Here is a 23,980-nt window from a genome sequence, read left to right on the forward strand (position 1 = left end):
CACTGTTTTCTTCCTTTTAAAGTTCCCTTTTCTCTTTGCAAAGTGCCCATTCCCTGCACATTGAAAGCATTCTGCTCTCTCTTGTACTTTCTCCTCTCTCTCTGTCTTTTCTTGCGGTTTGACTTTCTGCTGGCTGTTAAATTTCCTGGTTGATTTGCTGGTCAAATCTGGACTGGCTGATTGAATGTTGATTGCTTGTAGCAACACTACCATTCTGCATTTTGGTTTCGACGTGTTGATTTCTCAGCAAAACTTTGCCTTTTGGAAGTGATGCAGCTTAGATTCGATCCCCGGATGGTGATGTATGTGATCTTTTTTCTTAAAGTTTAAGGAGTTGTCGTTGCCTGTGCTTCGGTGTGTATGTAACTCAGAAACATCTCGCCTTTATAGTTCATAGTTTCTGGCTTTGTTTCGCTGCCTCCTGATGTGTGCGAGTGTGTGTTTGTCCTACTAAGCCCCTCTGTGACTGACCCACTCATCAGTCATAATTATTTACTGAGACCCCCTGGAGCGGCATCATCAGAGCCTGTGCGAGTGTTTACCTGCATTGGTTTGTTGTCTCATTATGCCGACACACAGACAGAGAAACACTGCACTTAAACACAAACACACGGCCTTATCTGTTTTTAACAGCTTTTCGTAGAAATCGTCTCTGGTGTGAAAATCATGTTATATTTGTGGGAGTGTAAAACAGGCTGTGTAAAACAGGGGAGCAGGGTGAAGTGAGAAAGAGTTCAAAATAGATGTGTTTCAGTCCCTCTCTTAATCACACTGCCTGTCATTCTTACTATTTCTCTTTTTTCTCCACTTTGCTTCATCCTCTCTGTCTCTGTGTAGAAACATTACAATATGTTATATTCACAGCTGTAGATTTCCATTAGCCTATAAACTAGATATGACAGACAGATGTGAAATAACTATTTTCATCTACAACCAATATTTCATGTAAGTTCAGTATTAAGGAAATCTATTCACAGGATGAAAAAAAAATATTTTTTTTTTATAAGTGATATAAATTGATGTAGGGTTTTGACTTTCCTGAAAAAAATGCAACAGGGTTGTTGTTTTTTTATGTATGCTGATGGTAGGTTGTCATATGATGACCGCCAATTAGGGGAACGTTCAAAGGTCATTGATTATCCAAGTTCATCCCTGGATGACAGGTGGCACAATATTTTTCTACTAGCTCCCTTACTCCAACAAAAACAGAGGGAACGGGTGTATCAGTGTTTTATAGACCTGCTTTTTCTGACTTCTGAGAAACACACACACACACACACACACACACACACACACGGCTCACTGTTTCACCCTCTTTACGTCTCGCTTTTCTCAGTTTCGCCCTCCCTATAAGCTGTCAGACACGTCTCCCTTCACTTCCCCCAATTTTTTTCTCCCTCTCTCTCCCTGCCTTTCTTGTCTTGTTAGTCGCCTTTCCCTGTCATGTCTTTCGCTCTCGTATCCCTTTTGCTCTTTTAACTTCCTCCATAACGCTCTGTCTCTGGCACAGGCGGCTTTCTTGTCGGGAGGGACGTTCACCTCCTGAACATAACGGGATCAAATATTTAGAAGCTGCCTACTCAGGAAACACACACTCATAGCTGCACTCTGCACCTTTGGCATGACTCTTATGCTTGTAGTGTGTGTTACCCTCAGACCTCTGCTTTTACTGTAAAATTAGAAAACACACTGTAAAACCACTCAGTAAAATGCAGACATGTACCATTGTGAAAACAGTGCAGTCACTTCATATTCAGCTACTTGTTCAGTGACAGCAGCTCAGAAATTTGCAGAAAAAAATGGTCTAAATCTTGGTTATTTAGTTGACTGAATAAATGACTACCCTTTATATGTGTTGCAGGTTTTGTGTGCAGCAAATAATCTTGTAGCCTTTTGAAGATTAAGTGAGAAGGAACCCTGTAGCCTCAATGCTTCTATTTTATGCTGCAAAGTTGTATTTCAAATGGGAGATGAAACTATGTTTTTGTTTTTTTCTGTGAATGCAAATCATTTTCAATATTTGCATGGCTGTAAGCAGCTAAAAAGGCTGTTATTCTATTTATAACCACTGAGTGTCAGTGTTTATCTGAGAAGAATATGGGCAGTAGTGCTTTCTGTGTTTTGCTTTATTGCTGATTTGGGTGGCAGATTTAATTTCTCCTCCTTTTGATGAAGGCCAAGGATTTTGTATGTCAGAGGCTGATCCAAAATCAGTCAGCAGTGACAGCGAAAACACTGTTTATACTGTTCTAAGGTTCAGCAATGGATTAGTATATCTGTGTGGCAGAAGTGACAGGCTGTATGTAAACAAACCTAATACGCTCCTACCGACAGAGAAACCGGCTGAGAGAAAGAGCGATAAGTGGGTAAATAAAACAAGACTGTAAGAAGGAGAGAGTATGGGAAAGAATAAAGGATAGAGAGAGGATATTTTACATGAAGTAGGAGTAGAGGCAAGCTGTGAATAAGGATAGAAATGAGGGATAAAAGGAGGTAAGGACAGGGGAGGTGAAGGTGTGAAAAAGGAGACAGAGGAAAGGAAAAAAGAGGGCAGAGATGAGAGAAGAGAAAGTGAAAAGACTAAACAAAATGTCAGGAGAAGAGGCGACAGTAAGATAAATTGAGAAAAGATAACTGAAAGGTGAGAGGAGATGAGAAATAAAGAAAGGTGAGAGGAGATAGAGAGTAAGGGATAGAATTTTTTTTTTAGATAAGGTACAGTGTACAGAGGACTTATCATGATTGATTTACTGTATGCTCTCAGTTGACACTGTATTTATTCTACCTCCGACTCTCTTTTACCTTGCAAGTAATTTCTTCCATTTTAGATTAGAATAGCCTACGAGGGTATTTTTCACCTACAAACGTCTAAACTTACTCAAGATCTACTTTATTTTGTGATATTTTCAGTTATAGTTAAAAAAAAAAAAAAAAGAAGAGTTGTTGTAGTCTTTCAAGCCTTTGCCATTGGTCTGGGTATAAGTTTAACATAGTTGTGATATGTTTTATTTGAAATCAATGCATAATGACCAGAAAATGCTTCATCACCATTAGCAGATCATCATCACCGTCATGATCACAATCGTCATAATATAACAACACACCATCGATTTCTGGGCGGTGGAGTCTCAAGAGGCCCTCAGTCGTCATGGCTGCTGCAGTCTTTTACGTAACAAACTAGAATTTATTATTCTTTAAACGCACACACACACACACACACACACACACACACACACACACACACACACACACACTCACTCACTCACTCACTCACTCACTCACTCACTCACTCACTCACTCACTCACTCACTCACTCACTCACTCACTCACTCACTCACACACACACACACACACACACAGGCTGTAGGAACAAGATTGAGCTAGCTAATATATTAGCTACCAACAACACAAGACCTGCAGACCAGGAGGGGTGGAGAGAGGACAATGTTTCAAGATCCATGGACAGAATTTAACTGCTGCTTTCGTTCAAGCGCTGAAGTTCAAGGCTGTGTTATACTTCTTATTTAAAGCCAACATGTGTTCACGCATGCTTTTTACTTGCTTGCATCTTTACATTAGTGAGGTGGACATTACTGTTGAAGTGTGGCCAGGCTTAATTCACAATGTAGACTCGACCAGGAGGATGAGATTTGCTCTTAGGTTATTATTCAGCTTCCTGATGTTTCATGTGATATGTCCTGCCAGCCCCATTCTCCTGCAAATTCAATTTGTATGCAACTATTCTGGGTTTTAACTGCTGATACAAGAAGTAGTATAATTGTATTTGCTGTATGGCTAAATGTGTAGAGGTCAGGATGGTGGATAACTGTATTTTCAACATTTGTTTCTCTAAAGATATCGGCTGTGTCTCAATTTGCGTACTTCCATTAGTACTCTCATAGTTGAACATTTGCTTGCGTCGTGCCTGAATTTTGACAGCGTAGCAGTGTCGCACAGAAGTTGTGCACTTCATATTAATGACCGTAACATTTGAATGTGTCATCCGCCGACATATCTGCCGGTTTTGTTTTGTTAATCTACTAAAAAATCAAAACCTGTCTTGTTGCCCCCTGTTTCATTCTCATAACAAACATACTGATGGCTTCTACCTGACAACAGTATTGTGATACTTAGTGAAAAATAAACACTTTTATGGACATATACAACTTGCATTTGTATTGTAAGCTGCTCGTCACAATAGCTGCAACTTACTTGGACGCTAATTTCAGCTGTTTGAAAACAGTTTCCGCTATGAAACCAAGATGATGACCATTGAAGGTGAAAAGTGTCCAGTGTTTCATACTCAAGTTTTTGGATTGCTTTGAGTCCTTCTATCTGAGTACTTGTAGTTCACTGCATTTACTCATTCAAAATAGCAGGTGTAAGTACGCAAATTAAGACAGCCATTAACTTTGAAATGTTTATTATTTAGCTATGATCTAAGCTCCTGTGATCAAAGCTTTTCCCTCTTAGTTTAGTCGCTATATATTAACCACAGTTTAAGCATACTAGTTATCATATTTGAATATTGCAGAAACAATAATCATTTAAAAAAATGTTTGACCTAAACATCTTGTAGACGAGGATGTTCTTACTGAAGTCTGGACAGCTACAGTAGAGGCAGAATGCGTCTCCATAAATGCTTCTGCTGTTAAGTTGCATTCTGGAAAAAATATTGAGGAAATATCGCTGGTGCTACAAAAAAATCTTGTTAGACTCTATGCCAAATAATGTCACCCTGATAAATGGGGGGCCATTTAACACTCTCCATCCAAACTCTGGCTTCCTTCCAGAAATGTTACCGACTACTGAGCACAAATAAATGGACACAACAAAAACATGTTACAGAGATATTAAAACCTAAAACAATGCATAGAATATATTAACACAACAAAAGATGTACATCATGAATTGATACAGGAAACCATAAACAGTTACATCAAAAACATTTGGGGATCGCTGGGCCAACACACCACAGACTAGTATAATAATATTTATCTGCATTATACCCAGGTATAAGATAACACACTATTAATATAAGTTTATGTCCAGCCAATCAAAAATTGAGAGGGAAATACAGTTTTACTGTAGAAGGGGCAATATGCAATGAATGCCACTTAAATAACTGAATAGACATTTGTCCTACTCTGCTAACCATAATATGTTTACATAAAGGACATAAATCAGGATGCTAATGAAAACACTGTGTAAAGCACTGAGAAATAGTGATTACTTTTTCTAACAGAAGGACTCTTTGGCAGTGACGAAATGTTCTGACACAATTTCCATTGCATATTGCAGACCTTTCAAGAAAAACAAAAGGGCGATAGTATGAGAGAAGGGATGGGTGGTGGGAGAGGATGGAGGTGGAAGTTTTTAAGGAGTGTGAAAAACCTTCCACAAATAGAATTGGATGGAGGGATGGATCGAAAGATAGGGGGAGGGGGGGATTAGCAGCGTTTTTTTTTTTGGTTTTTTTTTTAAATCCCTCTTTCTTTACAATCCCTCTGGGTAAATTGTCCATCTCAGAAAGGGAGAGAAGGAGGAGAGGAAGGAGAGAGAGGCCAGAGGGGATCTGATCAGGGAAATAAAGTGCAGGAGTCTGAAGTTTGTAGTCCTTTTGATTAAGTTTTTCATCAGGGATCTCTGAGATCTTTTTTTTTTTCATGCCATAGTAGCAAATATTCACCTCAGGGGTGAAATCAGTCTGAAAATGAGTTCTCAACAAAGAATATTTGCTTTAAAGCAACATCTGTGGTCCTTTAAACCCTTTCTGATCCAGAGACGAAGTCCAAGTAACACAAGAAAATTACAGTGACTGCTTTTCTCCACTGTGATAGGAGGCTTTTGATCTGTCCAGACATTGATCAGGACCATTTAACAAGCATCTAATAAGCAAGATCCTTTGTCTGAAGAAGACAAATACAGCAAATTCCAGTTAAATAGTTTGTTTGTACCCCATTGAGCTCACTGAAAAGATCCATCGCAGACATAGCTCCACTGTGGGACAGTCTGAGCATATAATTAGGCCACAGAAGATCCAGAGGAAAAGTGAGATCTGGTCCAAACAGGGAAAACGTCCCTGATGGATTAGAAATGTCCGGTGATCACTGACTGATCATTTTGTCAATCCAAACGGTTTCCTGTTCTCCCTCAGCAGACAGGAGACTCTTTTGTCTTTGATTTTCCCTTGAACACTTGATCAATCCACAGTATCCTCTCTGTAGCAAAGCAGCAGAGAGACTTTGAGTCTATAAATTTCTCAACATTAGTCATTTCCTGGGGTCTTGGAGGTTCAAGAGAGAATCCAAGGAGGATTAGGCCAGAAGAGGGTGAAGGGTTCAGGGCTGTGGTCCTGGTTTCTTGGAGGAACTAGTGGCATTGGAGAGGTTGAGAAGGAGAAATATGCAAATAAAATGGGAACGGGGCACCATTCTTCTCAGTATGTTGGCCCACTCTGTGAATCCCTGATATTTCGGTCTAGGTTTACAAATACTGACTGACCATACTCCATCAGCTTAAATGATATGTGTCATACCAAATAATTCCTACTCCCAGCCAATATAGTGGTAAATTCAGCAGCAGTAGGTGACTGGTATGCGAGTTGGATGGATGATTGGTACCAAATTCTGCAGTGAGAATGGGTCCAAATGGATGAGAAAATCAGGGAGCAGATAAGGTATGTGTGTGAGGGAGAGTGTTAGAGAGAGCGACAGAGAGGGAGGAGGTTAAAAATAGAAAAAGGACAAAGGAAAGGAATACAAAAAGTGGGTGTCAGTTTGAGAGTCAGAGGGAGAGATACTATAACTGTCTGTGTATAAAACAAGCTCTTCCATCTCTCTCCTCTTTGAGCCCTTTTAATTTTCACCCCTTCCAACCTTCACCCTTTGACATGCCAGCCCTCCCCCGTCCCGTCATTCCTTTAGGCCACAGAGGAGATCTGTTTCTCCTCCCTGTCTTCCCCATCGGCCTCTCCGTCTCCCATCAGCGGCTGCCTCTTCTTCAGCTCTCTCTGGTATTTGGCCATCAGAGAGGCGTAGATGCAGCCGTAGGCCGCGGCAGCAACCATCATGATGCAAACGATGCCGCACACCACGCCGGCAATGACCACTGTGCCGATGGCGCGGCGCACGCTCACAGGTCGGTAGCGGGCGCGGACACAATCTGGTGGGGCGTCCCCGCCTCCACCTCCTCCTTCGGCACCTCCTGTGGAGTCGTCACCCGCGTTGCCACTGTTGTCTGAAATCGGTGTGACCCCACTGGGATTAAGAGCATTCCTGCTGCAGGGAGGACCACCTCCTTGTCCAGAACGAGAACCCTCACCCCCTCCTCCGTTCTCATCTTCAAGTTGGAGGCAGTAGTTGAACATTTCCACGGGAACGCCGCGGATGTCTCGCCCACGCAGATCTTTCGGTAGCGTGCACTCCACTGCATCCACCTTCCCCCCTAACAGACAGAGAGAAAGAGAGGAAGAGACAAGAGGACAGGAAGAGGTCATTTTTAGAATGCCTTATGCCTGTAAAGCACTACCAATTAACTAAAAAAAAGGGGGTAAAACAGGGTGGGGGGGTATCACCAGGATGAGTCATACATCACTTAACACACGCACAGTTTGCTGTGCCCTCTTCACTAAATTGGAGATAGCCTCATCTGAGCCCTTCTATAATTCACGAGATGACATGCTTAGCTTCTGCACAGCTCTGGAAGAGACAAAAATCGGAGTCATTAATTCCCACAGGCGGCAGGAGGGCGGAGAATCTGCTTTGTTATTATCACATGTGCATGTGTCTCCAAACATAGTACGCTTCTCAAGGTCGGGTGTTCGAAAGCCATTGATCTGCACTCTCCGATAGGTAGCGTTTGAGTGTTTGAGAGAAACAATGCGATAAAGGCGGAGGATAAATAGTGAGACAGAATGAGAGAAGTGGCATTTAGCCCCCAGATGTTTTTATCTCAGCGTGTGACAAAACAATCCCCCTCGCGAACACATTTCTATCTCCACATATCTCCAAATATTACGTCTGCGTGTGCTCTGAGTGGTTTGAAGTCACCACAGGCTGCTGTCACCAAGCTTTTAACACTTGTTCGGGGCTTTGTCTTGCTTTTCCTTTACACAGAGCGTGCATCACGTGCCCTTTAAACAGCCACCGTCACGATTTCACGTTCAACTTTGAATCGTTTCCTTGTTGTTGTTTTTTTTTTTACTCTGCTGCTCTGATGATTATTAAATCATCACTTCCACCGTGCGTCAGTCTTCGTCTGAAGGGTGCTGAGCTGAGCTGAAGTATCGGGCCCAGCAAAGCAGACGAAGACAGGAGAATGGAGTAGGAAGGAGAAGAGATGCTTCATTAGCGGGGCAGCTGAGGCCCAAGGCGCTGAGGTGAATGTAGATTTTTACACATGAGGAGACAGCGGAGAGCAGCTGTGGTTATCTGATGTACTAACAGCCTGCAGAGACACGAGGATACAGTACGCAGAAGCACACAATGAGTGCGGTAATGTGCATTCACGCACTGACGCATTGACTAGCGAGAAGTGCAGGCATGCAGAAAAGGAAACAAACACCTAGCTGTATCCATCTCTGAGGTTAACTTCTACTTTCTAGTATCACTCCTTCCTGACTTCTTTTCTCCTCTCGTCCACTACCTTGATTTAAATCATGCAGAGCCTTTCAAAGTTCTTGTAGCATGAATCAAACATCCACCTCTGTACAGCAGCCACTCCATCCAGTGTTTGAAATCGCGGAGGTTGCAGTCACACTCCCAGGGGTTGTGTCCCAGTTCCAGGTGTTGCAGGTTGGCAAGTGGCTCGAACGCTGCCCTTTCCAAACCGTGAAGCCTGTTCCCCGCTAGCGACAGCCACCTTTGGAAAAGTAATGATATTGAGTAATAATTAGTAGAAAGATTATTTACTCTTTTTATTCCCCAAATATTGAAATTTTAAATACATGTTCAAGGTTATATCTCACATGTGAGAACAGTTTTATCTGATGTAATGCTTAACAGTGGAAAATTAAGTCATTACATCACTGTTTCAAACATAACTTTGCAACAACAAAAAAACTAACTAACATGAGCACTGCTGCTAACCTCTGTGCAAAGTGGTTAGCATGGGCAAAACGACCAGTGGATGACCATCTGCCTTGTAGGGTGCTTTCTGATATTGTTCACCCTCTTAAACTGACTCTCCTCTGACTACTTAACTTAAACTCCACAGGTTTTTTTTTCTGTGGTCGATGTTTCACTATTTCTTTCAAAGTAATTCTGTACTAGAAATATCGTCTCTGAATCTTGCATTGCTTTTGGGGTGTGTAAGCGAGCTCTGGATAAAACCTATCGGTGTGTGCTGGTGTGTGTCTACCTGAGGCTCTGCAGCTCATCCAGTAGGCCCAGAGGAACCGAGGACAGACCGTTTAATGACAGATCCAGATTCTGAAGACCACCCAAACCCTGGAGAAACATCAAAACCAGGCCTTTGTCTCTGTGATACTGTACTGTACGCTTTCCATTAAACCCACTGGCTTTTCTCACTGTTGCTACAAGACACAGCTAAGAGCGTCACTTGATGGACAGATCTTGTCTAATTAACAGTCCCCAGTGAAGTCGTGACACAAGCTCATCCTACTGAGTGTTTGGGTTCAGACAAAATTGGATGGAAGTGTTTAGCAAATGGTTTATTATTAATTTACCACCTGGACAGAAGCCCAGTCGTGTCAGTATATCTGCTCAGGTCAGCCCTGCTCAACAGAGCCCGTAGAGACGAACCCAGGAGCCGAGGCGGGTTAGCATTACTGGTATCAGCCGGGGCCTTTTCTCCGCTTGTTAGCGAGCAGCAGTGCAGGCAATACCAAGTGTGGTCCTGTACAATCCACAGTACATACCTGGAAGAGGTCTCTGTCCATTACTGTCAGTGAGTTGTTGTGCAGAGTCAGTCTTGTCAGGTTGGACATGTCTCTGAATAATCCAGCAGGTAAATTATCCAGGTAGTTATTAGACAGGTCCAGCTCCTAGAACACACAACATGGCATGTTCAATCATTCAGGTGATGTTCTTGTGAAATTTAACAAAAAGTTTCCAAAAGACTTTCTGCAAAAGGCCTTGAAGAATTTAAAAAATGTGATCCGCTGCTATAAAAACATTTTATACTTTAAACTGACACTTCTGTTCAGAGTAACTTGTTGTAGGGTGTAACAATCCCCTTTAATCACCACTGTAGACATTTTATTTTCATTAACAACAAATAGACCCAACCCATGGTGTCAGACATCAGTGGTAGTCAATATTTGAAGAACAGAGGTGCCAGATGTTGTAACCAAGCAGTGACCAACAGTGATGTCACCTATTGCTTTGTGCACTGCTGTTGTGAAGCCTCGAGTTCGGATTTCAGCCATCGCCATCTCGCTATTTTGGAACCAGAAATCACCATATTAGGATAAACTGGGGATGAGCGAGCAGTGGATCTGGCTTGATCTGATTGGAAACTCGAGGACAATATGCCCCGCCCACCTGTAGCTGAAACCTGACTGCACCAAAGGCCTGTCAATCAAACAGACAGTTTGCGGTGCATTGGCCTCACTTTTCAGACACGGAAGCCACATCCGCTTTTATAAATAACTCTATGGTTGTGACTAATGACATAATTTTAGCTGCAGTATTTTAAATGCCAATTTGACTGACTGCAAGCCATATGCAAATAGTGAGCAGCCCCGCAAAACTTGAAAATGTCAACTTTTCTTAACTTTTCAGACTGAGAGCAGAGGTTGTACTCAGCTTGCTCAATATATCACTTCTTGTCCTGGGGGAATTTCACACTGTGAGGTCAGTGCAGTAAACACTGCACACGCCACAAAAAGCAACGACGCAACAACAACCCACAACAACCCACAACATGTGCAGCTACGAGGCGAAGAAAAACAATTAACAATAGACTGCAGACCTCCAGAGAGGAGAGGTTAGCGAAGGCAGAGGCTCCCAGTGAGGCAAGCTTGTTGTTGGCTAGCAGGAGGGAGCGGCTTCCCGGAGGCAGGAGGTGCAAAGGAGGCAGGGAGGAGAGACCCCGGCCCCCGCAGTCCACCACCCGGCTGTCTGTGGAGCAGAGACAGGGGGGAGGGCAGGAGGTGGCTGGTGGCAGCAGCACAGCCAGGAAGCAGAGGACACAGAGGAAGACTGGAGGAGGAGAGATGAAGAAGAAGAAGAAAGCAAAAAAAAGCATTTAGTTCTTTCTGTGAATTATCATTTCAGTGATTGTACAAGAGGGACTGGAGATAAAGTGAACGCTATCACTATAATTATCATTAGAAACTAAGCTGAAAAATCACCAGACACATGGTCAACCTACAGTAACTGTCTGTGAAATAGTCTCTCAATCCTCCAGTTCATTTCAGAAATCCATATGAGGAGATGGAGTAACAACGAGGAAGTGGGAACTGCGACTATCTCTCATGTTAGTGAGGCTTTTAATGTTGTGTTAAATAGATGCCCAAATTCATGTAGAGTGGAAAAGATTAAAAAGAGATTCACAACAGCTCGGCCCTAATAAAACACCTTCCTGTGCCTGAGGCGGTTTCGCCTCGCTATTAAAATGCTACGCTGGAAATTTTTCATTGTCACGATTTTGCCCGTTTAAATTTCAAGAAACTGCCCAGAGAATCGATCTTCACTGTTTGTGCGATTTAAAATTCACAGTTTTGTCCATGTTTATACATCCTGGAGAGCATTTCTGCTCTGAAACGTCCCAGCACTATACTATATTAATTGTTCATCTGTTAGTGTGTGTATACGTGCAGCTTACTCTAACTGGTATTTCCTCGGCAGCAATCTATTCTGTATAGTCAAAAAGGCTGTGTGTTTATGAGCAACTGTCTTTGTCTTTTGTCTGCGAGTACTTCAGCCTGTCTTCATAGGCGCCCGTCAGGGAAATCCCCTCAGTTTTATTTCATTTTGAAATCATTGTTTCCCCGCAGACAACAGTCATTTCATCATTTCCACTCATTATCTCTGATTCTTTCTTGGCTTTTATCCTTCCTCTTTTCCTGGTTTCATCTACTACTTTTTGCCCCTTTTCTGTATTTTCTGTATTTTCATTAATTATTTTTTTCCCATTTTTATTTGTTTTCTGTCTGGATGAGCTTACATCTATCTGTCCCACTCTGTAATTCCCTCTCCCTCCCACTTAAGTCGCTTTATCTTTCTCATTCCCTTTCAGTCCAAGTCTCTCAGCACTGCTCTGTATTCCCTCAGTGTCTCGTTACAGCGGCTGACTTTGTTTCCATCCAATGGCTTATCAACAAGACTTATGCTTTATCTGTGTGTGTGTGTGTGTGTGTGTGTGTGTGTGTGTGTGTGTGTGTGTGTATGTGTGTGTGTGTGTGTGTGTGTGTGCGTGCGTGCGTGCGTGCGTGCGTGCGTGCGTGTGTGTGTGTGTGTTAAGCAGCAACAAAGCGTGATATTAAGACAACTACTGTGTCTAAACTCCAGACACAGACACAGCACTTTTTACTTCCTGACAAGACTCTTTGCTTCACCAGCAGATTTCATCCCTTGCATCATCTGCATATTATTAGCATATATTTCTCAGCGTGCCACTGCCTTTTGGCACGCTACATCTCCCTGGTTGTTGTGTTTTTCTCTTTCTCTATTAGTCCGTCTGTTTTTCTCGACATTTGCCTTCTATCTCATTTTCTCCCTGCCTCCTCTTCCTCATAATCGAGACTTCATTCCTTTTCAGTGCACATATTGGCCATCTGGCTTTGAATGTGATGAAACTCAGCGAAATAGTCCTTTACTACTGAGCCCGCACACACACACACACACACACACACACACACACACACACACACACACACACACACACACACACACACACACACACACACACACACACACACACACACACACACACAAGAAACCAAAACACACTCATGAAGATCATGAAATATGAGTGAAAGCGTAATGAGAGTCATATCATTCTTCTAAAGTGACTTGACTTTCCTCATGGCCTCTTTATATCCTCACTAAAAAAATAATGCGTTTGTTATGGCTCAGTGACAAAGAGAGTTTAGAAGATGTTTTATATATTCCATTAAAATTATGTGTTATTTCCTTCAAACTGATTATAGTTTGACTTTCAGTGAGAGAAGGATCTATAATATAACTATTTCACCTCTCGATGGATCATAAACTTTAACCTAATTATATATGACTGAAAAGAAGGGTTGAGTTATATGTTGACTGAGCGTCATCACAAATTGATCTTGATTTTACATAAGAATTATGACCTTTTCTTACAGTGGGCACTTATGAAAATCACAATAGGAGAACTCCGTAGTATTCGAGCTGCCCAGAAAGTGATGAAAGTGTGACAATAAATCAGCATGCAAAATACCAGGAGTTTGAAACTGAAGCAGCTAAGTGGAATTCAGCCATCATTAATTTACACCTGTACTTTTCATATTGTAACGTGACAAAATATTTTTGTAATTCCTGTCAGATAAAATGATGTCGTTGCTTCTTGGTGTTCACCTACGCTTTTTTCTCATTTCAATCCTGTCGAGTTTCTCTATACCACATTTTGGGTGATGGTGGGTGGACTTTGTTAACTTTGGATCCAGGTTCTTCGCATTTAACACATATATGAAAGTGGAATAGATATTCTCATCTAGAAATCAACACCAAAGGGAATGAGCCTATTTAGCAAAATATTGAATTTAAATTTGCTTCAAAATCAAATTAATGTCAGAGCTGTGAAAGTCTCTTTCAAAGCAAGACTTTGATTTTAAAACACATACTTGTTCAGCCTTCTTTGAAAGCAAACAGTTTTGAATTTTTATATGTATCTCAACTCTTAGACTTTTTACCAGTAAATGTGCAAATACCAAACTTGTGTGAAGAATTCACATTTAGAGATAAATTTGATAATTCACTTTTCCTTGTACCATGGGCATTTTAATTTTTTTTGTACATAACAATGTTAACAGCTCTGGACCTTGTCTAGTTCTGAGTATATGAGCTCTCAGCAGTCTAGAAATAGCATCTTTTCTTGGACAGTTTTTTACCTGCCAGACAGAACGCAACCTCCGTCGACCAGGACACGGCTCCATTTTACATTCTGATCCAAAAGGTTAAGAAAGTGAAGGCTGAGAGCGTGTGCACTCTCGCCTGTTCCTGCTTTTGTTATCCTCTCTGCTCCCTCCAATAGTATAATCCTAATCTGTTGGAAAAAATTAACTCTACTTCATAAATGGATGAAAGGGGAGATTTTAAAGTATCCTGAAAGTTTCCTGTGCTGTCTCATTTTATAATGGAAATGCCTCACAGGGCCAATCTTTCACAGCAGCAGCTGAGTAGGAATCTAGCCTGGTTTTGCTGCACAGTGGCTGTGAATTTCCCATAACAGGTTGGAGCTGTTTGAAAAGGTACAGAAGAGCAGGAGATTTTTGAGGACAATATAGCTCCGAGGTAGAAGCACTGTTATACAACTGAGAGTTTGGAGCTGAGCAGGAGGGAGAAATTGTGTTTATTTTTCTGCTTTGCTCTCATGCAATGTCAAATTTCAAATTGCGGTCATCTTTGTGCACCAATCATCTCTCTCCGCTGTAATCTGGGCTTCATTTTGAAATGTTATTCTCCTTCCTGTCCTACTCACCACCCCTGTCTTCTCCTCTTCCTGTGCTACTGTACATTATAGCTCCCCCTCACCTGCTCACCATCCTCCCTCCCTCAGTGCCGAAGCAGATCTTTCAACATTTATGAGTGGTTTTAGCTGCTCTCGTGGAGGAGGTGGTTGTTGTTTTTGGCTTATTTTAGCTGCTCCAAATCATCTCTGATGCAGTGCTCCACGCAGCCAAACCAGAAGGAAAATATTCTGCCAGTCAGACGAAGAAAGGGAGGTTCAGTCCAAATAAATTTAAGTGGTTCTGTGCAGTTTAAATCAGTCCAAACAGATTTGAAGACTGAATCTTTTATAAGACTTCCCTAACACATGCCATAAAAAGTGCTGACATTTTGGGGGAATGGAGGCTGGCGATGCTCTCAGTGATGGGAAACCGAGTAAGACACGGCATTAAAATGCAACAAGATGTTTCTGTTTGACGAAAGAAATACTTCTGAAGCGCCGCTTAGAGCTCGTTGGACCCCCAATAAGCTCCATCTAGTTGTCAAAAGTGACAGTCATGTAGGTTTTACAGTGCAAACAGCTTAAGACAGAGCAATATTAATAATGAGTTTGCCACGACTCACATTTCAGCAGAAATAGACTAAAAGAAAACATCTGAATTCTTACCGTCATGGTCTTTTATATGAGACTTTATTCATGTCATTGTAAAATAAAGATGATGTCTTTATTTCTATATGCTCATTCTTGATAGTAAATGACCACAGAAGAGTTTTTTTCTTGATAAAGAAATGAATGTTTTTCAATCTCTTTTGTTACTTTCTAATTGCACATGAATTAATTGAATATTTATCAGAGCTATTATTTAATATTTCCTTTGGTTACTACCTGGTTGGAGAATCTTTCTAAACATCGAACAGTCCAGGTTTGTTTTAGCTAACATGGTAACTGGCTCACACATTTACAGACTGTGCATGTGTCCACGTGTGAAAGGATTCAAATGTCTCATTAGCTGAATTTAAAACTGGATTATAACTGTATGTCTGCATATTCAATTGTACGTGTGTGTGTGTGTGTGTGTGTGTGTGTGTGTGTGTGTGTGTGTGTGTGTGTGTGTGTGTGTGTGTGTGTGTGTGTGTGTGTGTCTCGTAGTACTTTCTGCCTGTTTAGTTCCTCTCTCTGTGCAATGGATTGCAGGTGGCAAAAACCTAAACAAATGTTCTTGTATCAGATGACCCCTGTTGTCTCATGAACCAGGTGATGTTTGACACCGTCTCCTAGGCAACAGCTCTTGACACCTCCGGGGGCCTCATCTGTCTGTAAATTTATATATCCAGGGGCCCCTTGGGTGACACTGGACCCAGCTATGATGTCACTTGTGCCACCGATCCCAGTTGCATGTTACCAGGGGCCAAGCTGTTTTCCATGCAAGCGTCAGACTCGCTGCTATCTTGTTACAAGAAGGACCAGCTGTCCTCAGTCCAGACTCACTGGCCTGTATTTCTTAACTCTTTAATGTTTTACATCGTGCGCTGAGTCTAACCCAAATATATCCTCATCCAGAAAATGTGATGTCTAACACAGAAAGCATAGATTCACGAGCTGATGTGAAATGAGTAGTTGATGAATCAAACAAACATCTGCTGTTTCCACCTTTTCGAATATATAAATTTGCTTCTATCATCTCGTTGTTTTTAAACTGGGATAGACAAAACAAGCAATCTTAACATGGACTTTTGTGATGTATTGTGATACACATTATCACTGTTATCTTAACTTTTTAGGAGGATTTATCAGAGAGCTAATTGCCAGATTAATTGACAATGAAAACAATCGTTAATCAACAGTCATGATACTTAACGTAATTACATAATACTTATATTTCATCCTTTAGATTATTTTAGTTGTTGTAAAAACTACAATAGAGCATGATGCAAAATCATGCATCAACTAAAACTGTCAGTCTTTCATAGGATCAACAGGTTCCTTAATTTGTAGCAATAAAGGTGGCAGAATGTTGATAGCACCTGTTTGAGGTGAAGAAATATCTTAAAAACTTGTTACACATAATATGATGTGAAATCCACAAAAGCCAGCTTTTCCATAGCAGCCGTGTCTGTGTAATTTGCCAGAGGCTGTTACATGTCTGATCTCCACTGTAACCCAAGACCTTATTTACTTAGCAGATAGAAAATAGACAGCCAGTGTGTCTGTGTGCGTGTGTGTGTGTGTGTGTGTGTGTGTGTGTGTGTGCATGTGTGTGTGTGTGTGTGTGCATGTGTGTGTGTGTCTGTGTGTGTCTGTGTCTCTGTCTCTGTGTGTGTGTGTGTGTGTGTGTGTGTGTGTGTGTGTGTGTGTGTGTGTGTGTGTGTGTGTGTGTGCCTGTGTTTTTGTGAAGGTTAGTCTGTTCAAATCTTTACGTACAGACAGCACACAGTCTGACTAAATCCCTCGGTATGAAGGATATAAACGAATACAAAAAACACACACACATACTGTTCAAGATCAAGGTCCCATCAGTACCACTATGTTATGTCATCATTGACATAATGTTGCCGTGGTAACCAAGAGCTGTAGATGATGTGAAAGAGAAGTGAGGAGCCATAGGGAGAGAAATTCAATCAAATCCCATCATTATCTCTCCTCTGTCACACATAACCTCTCCACCTGATTTCCAGGCACAACCGTGTATAATCACTTCCCCACACACAGGAAGTCACACACACACACACACACACACACACTGACAAATATGCAGCGGTTAAGGATAAGCAGGAACAGGGTGCAAGGGTTTAGTTTGTCCTGCTGCTGACAGCGTGATGACGAGAGGAGGGAGCGTTCCTCTGAAATCCAGATTTTTATACCTACAATTACCTCTCCCTATTCCTGCCCCACTTTTCCCCCTCTGTTGTACCTCTTTTCATTCTCCATTTCTATCCCACCTACTCTCTTCTCCCTCTCTCTCTCTGTTTCTCCTCCGTCCATTTCTCCTGCGATGAATCCTGCATCGGTAAGACAGCGTCATTATTCTGACTTGGAGCCGTGAGTGGGTAACGTGTAGGCTGATCTGCCTCTCTAATACATGCTATTTGTATCAATTTATAGTGACACACACACACACTCGTTCACACAACAGTATGGCCCATGGGAGTGTGCGACATGCATTGACATTGTTTGTTGTGATAGCGGCTATTAATTAGCAAGAGTGACAGGTGAAACAAAGAGACAGAGAGATAAAGGGAAGGGATCAAAGGGGGAAGAAGTGATGGGAAACAAATGAACAGGAACGCATAATTTCAGGGCAGAGCTACCAGAGCTGCTGCATATTTCAATGTAATACCACCTCTTTTGATGCATGTTGCAGCGCTTTGTGCTCACCGCTCAACAGGGCCTCAGTCCAAGGCTGAGTACATTCAGAATTTGGAAAGAAAAGTAAGGACGCTCGGCTTTTGATGTCACATCCGCATCAGTGTGATGAGAATAGAACAAATTATGCCTTGAATCTGTGACAGGTCGCACTGTATGCCCACTCATTCTTTAAATGGGATGGACAGACAGATGGTATTGATCCAAGGTGCTTACACGCACTTACCCACACAAACATACACACACTTAAACATTTGTCATGCTGTGGTTGTAATGCCAGTGATAGATAGATAGATAGATAGATAGATAGATAGATAGATAGATAGATAGATAGATAGATAGATAGATAGATAGATAGATAGATAGATAGATAGATAGATAGATAGATAGATAGATAGATAGATAGATAGATAGATAGATAGATAGATAGATAGATAGATAGATAGATAGATAGATAAATAGATAGATAAATAGATAGATAAATAGACAGACAGGCAGGCAGGCAGGCAGACAGACAGACAGACAGACAGACAGACAGACAGACAGACAGACAGACAGACAGACAGATGTTAAGTAGTAGCTTTAATCCTGATATTACACTTGGTTGTACAGTGCTTGAGCTCTCTTATCTTGCTAATTGCCCTTTGCCGAGACTTTTGGAGTGTTCACTAAGACAAAACGAGCACATCTCAAATGGCTGTTTTCCACGACCATTATCAGCCATTTTCTATGAATACTTAGTGTAAAGTGCTATTCTGTCAGGAATGGGCCTTGCTAAAATGATTACAGCTTATCAGCCTCAAGCCCGAGCCATACTGGACTAGCTATGAGTGTAATATAGTATCATTTGGTAAGTGCTGAACTAGAGTGGTGCTGTTTGTGGTGCAGAGGATTATCCAGATTTATCCCCGCCAATGCCCTTTGAAAGTGGGCCAGTATCATGTATTTGTGTTTCATCTGGCACATTCTTGCCGTACCTACACCTAACTACTCAGTGGCCAAACGAGAAGGGAGAGCAAAGCAGGTGCTCTGTGCTCACACACGTGTGCATGCTGATTTCTGCACGCATCGTGCACCACTGCAGCCAGTTCAAGGTCACCTCAGCAGTTAAAATCTTCTAATTCCTACATGACACTATGGCCAAGCTGACATAAAGTCACTGCCACTACAAACTACATTTTAATTCCCTCGATCAACAACAAACAGCCACAGTCAGTAAGCAGGTCAGGGGTCAAATTTACAATGCCCTGTCAGCAAAGGAACGTCGAGAAGTCATATTTAGTTTGATAGAATAAATCTGCATTTAAAAAAACAGTCTGTAGAGTTTTGTGCAAAAGAGATTAAATAAAAAAAACATTCAAAGACAGAGGTAAGGAAAAAAAAAAAAAGGTTTTGGAAAAGCTGAATCTACCAGGTATTACTGTTTGCAGCTTTGATCACTACCTCTCAATTACATTAAAATAGCTATTGATTCCACACTTGAATTTGCCAGATGCTTTGGATAGTTTGCCAGCATATTTTCATTCCAGTTTCTATTTAACTCCAAGTCTCATATAACACCATGTGAAGGGATCAGGCTCCACTCAAAACCTAATGCTGCACACACACAGTGTCACACTGCCATGGATTCATGCCAAAGCCAACATCCCAGCAGGGTTGGAGAGTCACCAGCTCCCAACCACCTGGGGTTGAATCTGGTTTGTTAGGACACACTCACAGCTGACCATTGCCATGAAAAAGTTACAATCCAAACAGGCTTTTTTTTTTTTTTTTTTAATTTTACATTTTGACTTTATTCAGTCAGTGCAATAGAGGCAGACGGGAAACAGGAGGAAAGAAAACAGAGGAATGACATGCAGCAAAAGTTCAGCCAACCCAGAGTCAATTCGGGGACTCAACCGTGGAGGCATTTTAATTCATGTGGTATGAACCACAGTCTGTTTAAAGGTTGTGATGCTTGAAGAGCTAAACTGCCTGTGATGGCTCTATTTCAAACTTAATGCTACTCCCTTTGTAAGTTTGCAGTATTACAGCTGTACTCAAAGCATTATGCTCAGTCACTGTAATATGGCTCCATCCCAAACAAAATCCTGTAACCTCGGTGAGTGTATTGTACCTTTGTTCAAAGCCAAATCCTCACTGCGTTCATTTTCTCTCCGTTATTTTCTCAATCACACTTTTAACTAGAAACTATGTGGTCAGGTAATGGGTTTGTTTTACAGCTGCAACAAGGAACAGTTAAGCGGTTGTGCCTGCTTATGTGTGTGAATAGGAATCATACCTTCTTGTGTGTGTGTGTGTGTGTGTGTGTGTGTGTGTGTGTGTGTGTGTGTGTGTGTGTGCGCGTGTGCGTGCGTGGTTAGATGAGACAGTCAGCTGGGATCGTGGAGGCCCAGAGGTACCATATGGTCTCTGTGTCGCTCATAGACCTCCTCTCCTTTCCCCTCCTTCATCCTTTCTCTCCCTTACTGTCTTCTCTTTCACTATACGCCTCTTTGATCTCACATGTCTCTTCCTCCTCCTCTCCGCTCCCCACCGTTTCTATCTTTTTTTCTTCGCTCCCTCTGTTTCACTCTTTCTGTCACTCACATTTTAAAGTCACCACCTCCAGTTAAGCTCTTTTTCTGTATAGTTTGCAGTCACTTTTAAACTCTTCAAGTCATTTTAGGCCTTTTGGCGGTGAGTGAGTGATAAAGCTACACTACTGGTCAGTTGAATGCCGCAACTTACTACCATTTCAAATCAACAGCCCTTGTTTCAAACTATAACTCCTAGTCATTTTAATTTTCTATGAACAGATTACTAAAATGCACTGCTGCATCATTACCTAACAGAAAGGATGAACACCAGCCAGAGTTCTTCGCAACCAAAAGTGTTTTTTCATTAATGTCTTATAACTAATTTATATAGCACTGATAAAGGCCTTTTTAAATGGTTAAGTTACAATATATAAAGTTATATAGGTTTATATAAAGCTAAACTGCTTTTAAAGGAAGTAATTACGTAATTTTTTTGTGAATTTTAATTTATTAAAATGAAAATATTTATTTGAAGCATAGAAATACTCCAAAAATATTGTCACTGATAAAGATGTTGATGGTAATGAAGAATTTACACCAAAAGCTGCAATGGAAACGCATTTATTGATTGATTGGAAAAAAGATATTTCCGTCAATACTCCATAAAACAACCATAAAATATCCGCCTTAGCCTTTCCAAAAATGTCATATCACTCTCTGACTCATGGAGAACTCCATCATAATTCTTCAGCCATTAGTTGGAAAATATGCCCAACACTAGCTGAAACTGATGAACACAAACTCTTTGGGCAAGATTCTTTCCATTTTTCTTTTTGATCGGTTTTCTGTCGCAGACAGCCTCTTGCTTATAAGCACACCTTTGAGTTTTGCAATATTTCAATGGTTTGCACAGAATTATCATAGCAGTTCAATGGAAACACATCTTTTCGCATCCAACCTGTCATTTCTAAATGAACTTCATCAGCATTAGAATGAGAAACATCCTTGACGAGTTGATCGTCAATGCTGACATAGTTGTTGGCTCTGATTTGATGAAAGGCTTCATTTTTTTTCTACTCCCATTATATGCATCTTTCAGTAAGTCAGTGTGCTTGTGTGTTAGAGTGTGTACGTGCACAGTACGAGCAGAGATCTGAGAGCTTCTAAGCTTTGCAAGAGGAATATAGAGAGACACTGAAAAAGCAAAGGGAAGGCAGAGAAAACACCTGTTATAAAAATGCCAAGCAATATTTATAATGCACACTCTGTGCCAATAGAGTACATTGATTTGAACTGAGAGAGAGGCTGTTGCACTGGCATATTGTGCTGCATTCGATACGACGTAATTGCAAGGATGAGACACTGAGGCTGAGGGAGTGTTTTTAATGACTTTTGATTAATTCCTTTTCCTAAAAGACTTAAAAGACTTCTCTTTATATGTGGTACAAATACAAATAATGAAGTTAAATTGACCAGAATGTAATGCAGAGATGGAGCGTGAAGAAAAGGTGGAGGACAGGTGAAGAGAGAAAGTAAAAGGTATGAGGTGCTGAGATGGAGGCAGAGGGAAGCAGAGCAGCCCAGAGGGAGGTGTATCTATCGACTTGGAAGTTCTGTGTGGGTGTGTGCAGGTTCTGACAGATAGTGCTTCCCTGTTATTTAGTGTCCCCGGTGTTACACAGCAGTTTACGGAGGCGTTTTTCCAGACACCTCTGGAACAATAATAACTCTCCAGTAGGAAGACAAAGGTCCCTTCTTTTTGTTGTAAAGCCAGAAGGCAGCACACGTCCGTAGGGTTGTGTCGTATTAGATGTAGAATAAAAGAGAGAAAGAACGCTCTCGTGTTTGTCAATTAACTGAAGAAGCGTCTGGAATCTCTCTGAGAGCAGGATCCATCCACTTCGCTGTCTAGTCCACTACACACACACACACACACACACACACACACACACACACACACACACACACACACACACACACACACACACACACACAAACATATGCATACAGCTGTCCTATCTGTTGCTATGCCACCTGACTTCTGATGCAGTTTTGTTTTGACTGAGTGTACCCGTAGTATAAAATGGGAAAAAAGAGAGTGATTATGGGCTGAGAGAGACTGGGAAGCAGAAGGGGGAACTGACAGGTGTAAAAGGGGCAGAAAAGGGGAGTGAGATATGTGACAAAAAATAATAAGAACAAGAAGAATATGAGGGGAAGAGACAGGAAAAGAAAGGAGGTTAAAGGAGGGAAGGAAAGAGGAAGCATTAGAAACAAAGATAAAGAGGACAAATAACCTTCTGGTCCACTCGCATCATTGTCTCCCTGCTCTGTTTTGTTTCTGCAGACTGCTGGCTGTATTAATACATACAGTAATGTGGCATTTCACTGGAAGACTTGGCACGTGGCCACAGCATGCCCAGTGGCCTTATCCTTTGTGTGTGTGCGGGTGTGTGTAAGTGTTCAATCATGCTGGGCATGCTAACATTAGCAGCTGTCAAAACAGACAGTGTCCGTCCTTTCATGCGTAGTTAGGAGTATAATAGACGTGAATAGAACAGAGCAGAGCCGGGTTGGAAAAGAGCAATATTTTCTCCTCTCTTCTGTGTTAGTTTTTCTAATCTGACTCATGGTTTCCCATCACTCGATCTGCTGCTCGTTTTGTCGACTCACCGGGTCTTGCCAAGTGGATAGTAGTGCTGGCTGGGGGCAGGCCAATGCCCCCAGGGAGGTGGGTGTGGGGCGGCATTACACAGCTCTGCAGCCTTCCTCTGTCAGAGGGGCGGGGCTATAAGGTGGGGGGGGGGGGGGGGTCAAGCCGCCATGCCTGCAGCCTCTACTGGGGTGGTGACTGTGAAAAACAGCACCAAATCACCTGAATAGAGAGAGGGAGAAAAGACAAGTGAGACACACACATCCTGATCCAAACCCGAAGTCTGACACCATATTACAGCCGTTAGGTGCTCACATGCAAACACACTCCCAATGCCAGCAGCAGTGAAGCAGCAGGACGCTGTGTGCATGCATGCTCACGTTTGTGAGAACGCCTCCTCGCATACATTAAAACTGTATTTCCATGTCTGTGCGTGTGTTTTTCACCTTTCCCCACTCGTGTGCACACGCGTGTACGTTCACGCCTGCAAACGTGACTAACAGCCCCCCTGGTATTTCATATGCATAAATAATAGATGTGTGAGTCTTTGGTATTTCATACAATCAGATTGCCTTCAACACAGACAGACCCCTGCTGCTACCGTCTGGCACAGAGACTGACAGAGGAAAGAGAGACAAAGTGAGAGTGACACAGGAAGACAGAGAGGAGGAAGAGGAGGAGAGAGAAATGGAGGGAAAAAGCAGAGAAAGAAGGCACTAAATAAACAATAACATATATGTCAAGTCAAGTGTACATCAAGTTCCTCAAAACAACTAACTATTCATGTTGAGTGTCAGAAGCCTAGAAAAAACCTCTTCGCCAATGATCTGCT

At 41.8% G+C, this 23,980-nt stretch overlaps 2 protein-coding genes across 5 annotated transcripts in view; one reads left to right on the forward strand and one right to left on the reverse strand.

The window, feature by feature from the left end:
- Nucleotides 1–23,980, forward strand: part of cacna2d4a (calcium channel, voltage-dependent, alpha 2/delta subunit 4a) — an 87,232-nt gene that overhangs the window by 24,321 nt on the left and 38,931 nt on the right. The gene's annotated exons all lie outside the window — the stretch shown is intronic.
- lrtm2a (leucine-rich repeats and transmembrane domains 2a) overlaps nucleotides 2,980–23,980 on the reverse strand; it is a 28,786-nt gene continuing 7,785 nt past the window's right edge. The window contains exons 2-7 of the mRNA XM_069164739.1: nucleotides 23,169–23,370; nucleotides 10,936–11,165; nucleotides 9,881–10,006; nucleotides 9,361–9,449; nucleotides 8,705–8,862; nucleotides 2,980–7,446 (exon numbers count right to left, since the gene is read on the reverse strand). Of these exons, the coding sequence (XP_069020840.1) occupies nucleotides 6,923–7,446; nucleotides 8,705–8,862; nucleotides 9,361–9,449; nucleotides 9,881–10,006; nucleotides 10,936–11,165; nucleotides 23,169–23,244 (1,203 nt within the window). The 5' untranslated portion in view covers nucleotides 23,245–23,370 and the 3' untranslated portion in view covers nucleotides 2,980–6,922. The remainder of the gene's footprint in view (nucleotides 7,447–8,704; nucleotides 8,863–9,360; nucleotides 9,450–9,880; nucleotides 10,007–10,935; nucleotides 11,166–23,168; nucleotides 23,371–23,980) is intronic.

This window comes from Embiotoca jacksoni, unplaced genomic scaffold (genome assembly GCF_022577435.1).
Source record: "Embiotoca jacksoni isolate LCO1_2020_lvr unplaced genomic scaffold, fEmbJac1.0.p SCAF_32, whole genome shotgun sequence".
Taxonomy (NCBI): domain Eukaryota; kingdom Metazoa; phylum Chordata; class Actinopteri; family Embiotocidae; genus Embiotoca; species Embiotoca jacksoni.